The sequence below is a fragment of the Trachymyrmex septentrionalis genome, unplaced genomic scaffold, assembly GCF_001594115.1.
Source record: "Trachymyrmex septentrionalis isolate Tsep2-gDNA-1 unplaced genomic scaffold, Tsep1.0 scaffold63, whole genome shotgun sequence".
Classification (NCBI taxonomy): Eukaryota; Metazoa; Arthropoda; class Insecta; order Hymenoptera; family Formicidae; genus Trachymyrmex; species Trachymyrmex septentrionalis.
The window spans coordinates 135,332-140,168 of NW_017305811.1; the positions used below are offsets into that span (position 1 = coordinate 135,332).

The 4,837-nt window shown below is 28.9% G+C and overlaps 1 protein-coding gene across 5 annotated transcripts in view; it reads right to left on the reverse strand.

The window, feature by feature from the left end:
• LOC108753061 (protein cramped-like) overlaps positions 1-4,837 on the reverse strand; it is an 18,781-nt gene that overhangs the window by 7,886 nt on the left and 6,058 nt on the right. For 4 of the 5 annotated variants that reach the window (XR_001939597.1, XR_001939596.1, XM_018494402.1 and 1 more), the window contains exons 8-10: positions 4,348-4,641; positions 4,150-4,263; positions 3,956-4,060 (exon numbers count right to left, since the gene is read on the reverse strand). Coding sequence is in view for 3 of the 5 variants with exons in the window: in XM_018494402.1 (XP_018349904.1) it covers positions 3,956-4,060; positions 4,150-4,263; positions 4,348-4,641 (513 nt within the window). In the remaining 2 variants the exon portion in view is untranslated. Of the gene's footprint in view, positions 1-2,786; positions 3,266-3,955; positions 4,061-4,149; positions 4,264-4,347; positions 4,642-4,837 lie in introns of those variants that run through there. The other variant, XM_018494401.1, reaches the window with a different exon arrangement.

A 4,837-nucleotide genomic window follows, 5' to 3' on the forward strand; every position in this document is an offset into this window, starting at 1 on the left:
GCGCGCGCGCGCGCACGCACATACATATATTTGTATATCCACATCAATTTTTTTTACAAGTAATTTGTAATAATTAGCTTTTAGGAAAATGTACGCATGTACAATAAACTTATAATGATGAACATTTTCACATCTGCTCCCTGCAGTACATTATAACATTACATATGACGTTATAACATACAATTATGACGTTAAGTAATTGAATAATTTTTATGACATTACTAAATTAATTATTATTTATTATATTCCTTTAATTTATTACTTTAATTATTATTTAATTAAATATAATTCCTTATATTTCTTTTATTACATATACATAATTATTTATTTTATTATACTTCTTAATTTATTTAATTAAATACAATTCTTTATATTTCTTTTACGTTCTTTGGATTGCCATAGATATTTATATTTCCAAACGTATTACATATCGCATCGTATAATTACGTACGATTAATTGAAAATATTCAATTAAATAACCGATCGATTCGGAGGAAAGACATCCGTGAAACACGTTGCTTACGTTTATGGATAATTATACCTGCAATTATCATAAACCCTAGATAAACATGTGTCAGTAATTGTACAAACGTAAGCACTATGAATCATTTTGATGTATATTTCGCAATTCGCTAGGAAAAAGACTAGGCTCTGCTTCTAAAAATATGGATATTTTTACGGCGGAACGTCCTATCTCATTATTATTGATTTGTTAAAGAATATGATATAAAGTTTGAAGTACAATATAATCGACATAAATATGTACGAAACTCCTAAGGACTCCTAGTAATTTCGCAGATGTGTAAAAAATGTATCAACAATATGAAAGAAATATGCATGGAGTATATAGTCTTTTAAAATAATTTCTTCTATCTAGAACATATCTCTTCTTGCCTAATTATACTTTACAAAAATAATAATTAAAAGACAAGTGTAATTTAATAAGTACGAAAATTCATAAAACAAACAAGTTAAGTCTTATGTGCTATATTGAAATAGACTTGTTTGTTTGTGAAATAATTTGGAGCAAAAACGATAAAGTAAAAATTTTTAGTAACGAATAAATAGATCAGGCATCAGAAGCAAAGTTATTATTCATTCACAAAAGGAAATAAGATAAAATTTGATAGAGAAAACTAGAAGGATCTCAATTAACCATGTCTCAATCTCGAACATCATCATTACAACACTAAAAAAAACTCAGACATGGAAATTACACGTTTATAACTGGAAAATTTTTTTCTAGATTTTTTGAAGTAAAAATACATTCTTCTTCTTCTTACGTTAGGCTTCTGGCCTGTGTTACACCTCTCTCATATATTTATGGTGCGCACATTGATTACTTAATTAAAATACATATTAATGGTGAAATATTAGGTATGCAAAAGTTTGCGTTTTTCCCCCTATAAACATCTCTTGAAAAAACGACACAAACTTTCCGCGGTACCTAATATATGTGATATGGTATTATTTTTATGTAAAAATAACTTCTAGTTTTACATTCAAGCAGTATTTTTACAATATAAACAAAAAAAAATTTCATACGAAATTCAAGATTCATGCAGAATGTCAGCAAATTAAAAAAAAATAAAAATAAAAATGATGTTTCAAAGGTGCACGATGTGGAATGATATTAAAAACATAAAAGTACTTAATGTACTGCATTTAATTTTAGGTTCTCTAATTATAAAAAAAAAGTTAATCATCGCAAGTTTGCATCTAAGTATAAATTAAATTTTTAGTTTAATGGAAAAAAATTGGTAAAAATTATTTAAGATATTTATTAGGAATTTTTTTGTTTGACTAAAAGGTTTTTAAACTGTTGATAAAAACAACAATCACAACTTTTTTATTTTAATCACCAAATAAAGTCAAATTCTTAAAAGAAAAAAAAAATTGTACCTAGCTAGTTTTTTTTTATCCAATAATTTCAATATTAATATGTAAAACAATTATATCAGAATAAGAAAATTCTTTATTAAATAAAACACCGCTCTTCTAAATCTGCATCTGTCGAACAAATGTTGAAGGCATTATTTTATTATTTTATTAAAACATGGGTAAAAATTTCTCATTAAAAAATTTTATAATACTGCAACTATTATTTCATTCGATGTGATTTTTTAATTAAAGGAATTTTATTGATCTATATGTTAGGATCTAACGAAATATGCCAATCAGATGAAAGCGCTCACTGAGTGCTCAGTGAGCAATTATCGTTCTAAATGCACCCATTGTAGTACGTCCAATTCCAAATAGAACAGAAAATTTTGAAAAATTTTATTCTATTCTTCTTTTCCGTTTTATAAGTTTTTAGGAACAAAGAAAAAGGTATTAAACACTCGTTATTAGCAAGGTCCGATGCGCTCAGTGAGCTCTTGTACCTGTTTGATCTATATTTTTAGATCTAATGGAATATATCAATCAGATGCAAAAGCTCATTGAGCGCTCAACGAGCGGTCGTGCTTCTGGATGCACCCATTGTCTATTGGTCGTCTTTGAGCGGGGCTCAGAATTGGCTGCTAGGCAAAAACGAGTCTTTAAGATTAATTTCCAGACAAATTCATATTTGGAACATTTTTCTACGATTTTTTGACAAAGTAGCGTTTTAAAGAAAGTGTTACAAAATGGACAACTTTTTCTTGTAAATTCAGTATAACTCAAAAACAAATTATTATAGGAAACTTTACCAAAAAGGAAATTAAAATGTGAATTTTTAATTGTAACTCTTTTTAATTTAATTACATCTTTTTTTAACAGTATATATAAATTCACATAGTTGTGTAAGTACTTAAGCAATAAGAATCTTATTGGATCGTATATTTTGAAACTCATCAAATAAGAAATAGGAAATCTTGGCCACGGTCTAAGCTGCGATCTTTTTAATGCTTAGTATTTAAAACCCAGCTAGACCTAAAAGGCATTCGATCTTTTTCTTTGATATCTATTAATCTTAATAATATTGATGTTACCCATGTTGTTTTGTTATAATAATGAAAAAGTAACTGGAAAGTAAGTGAAAAGTTACTTTTTGAATAACTGCAACTGTAACATATTACTTTTTAGAGCCAGTAACTTGTAACGATAACTACTTTATTAAGTAACTTTCCTAATCCTGTAGGAAACTTTCAGTTTGTTTTTCTAAAAAAGAAAGACTGCTTAAAAAAATTTATGCTATTATTTCAATTTATTTAAAGCTGTAGAATCACTCCCTTTCTAGAAGTATACCACGTATATCTCTGTTTATTCTGTATTAAATGCATCTCTGCAAAAATTTAATAAATACAGATAAATGCGCATACTTCATTGAGTTACAGTAAGTCAAGTAAGAGCGTGGTCGAGTTCATGTTATTAGCCTTGAGATAGGTTCGAATAGTTTCATACGATATATCTAAACCTTTCTACTTCAATTTTGCTTGTCCTTGACGCAATGTTAAGCCAGGATTCCGCGAAAACAGATTCACTATTTTTTTATTGTCTTTTTTTGTCCACTTTGCATATCGAGCCACGTTCCGGTAAATCATTCCGGTAAATCGACATTTTTTGCCACATTATATCGCTGCACTCACTTCTGTACGAATGATTTCGACTTTTTCATATATTTAGCAGCCGCTAATTGTGATATTTTTGGACCTTTCGAGTGAGTGCAGAGAAACACAACGTGAGGAACACGCTTCGTGATGCGTATTTGGTACTCATGGCGCTTAATGTGATTCTCTTAAGAAAATTCAATGACAACTGAATCTTCCTTGATAGTGCATCAAGGACAAAGGTACCCTCTATGGATTCATGATAGATTTAGGGCGATATCTTTTATTAGCTTTGAGAAAGACCGACCACGCTCTTACTTGACTTACTGTATGTTAGAATAGCAAGCTAATTTTCCATGTGTTACAAATATGAAAATATATAAACTATTTAATTTTATTAAAAGATTTATACTGTTATGATTTACCTATTTTTTGTTTTCATCGCAAGCCATTTGAGATGCAAGATTTGCAAATTTTGCCATGTAGTCCACACTGTTTTCTCCCATGAGGCATTGCATATGTGACACAACCTGAAATATCATTATAAAGCAGACAAGCATTTATAATAAAAAGTATAAAATAAAATAATATTTAATATAAATTGTATATTTATATTTACATCAGAAGAAGGACGAATATCTTCTATAATTTGTTCACCTGCTTGACTTCTTTGTGAACCTTTCATAGGTGATTCAAGCTGCCCTAAGAAACTGCTTAATGAAAAATCTGCAACCTATAATTCGATTGTTCTGTCGATTAATTTTTCACACAAAAATATATTATGCACATTTATACTGATTATAAATATTTTAATTACCTCGCTATTTAACCATTGATGTTCACCTTCTTTAAGAATTTGGGTAGCACTAGTAATAATTGAATTAGAATTCTTTGTATCTCCACTTGTCTCTAAAGCGTCTAAGAAAGTTTTGTCCTGAGCATCGTTCGCATTTACTGTTATTTTATTAGTTTGCATTTGACATACACTAGCGTTAGTTGTCAAATTTTCTGATGACATATTTGGCGCAGATACAACAGGCAATACCCTTTGTATAACGAGACTTTTTTGTCTCACTGTTCTACCTCGCTTACAAAAGCGTGTTTTAAATTTCTGTAATATTTATATGTGTATACAGAAAATCTTATGCTAATCCTACAATGAGTCTGTAGTCGGAAGTCTTAGTCTTATCAATGAAGTTGACCAATCAACATTAGTTGTACAAGTTGGCTAGTGGTCAACTTCACTGATAAAACTTAGGATTATCGACTCATTGTAGAATCAGTATTATATATATATATATATATTA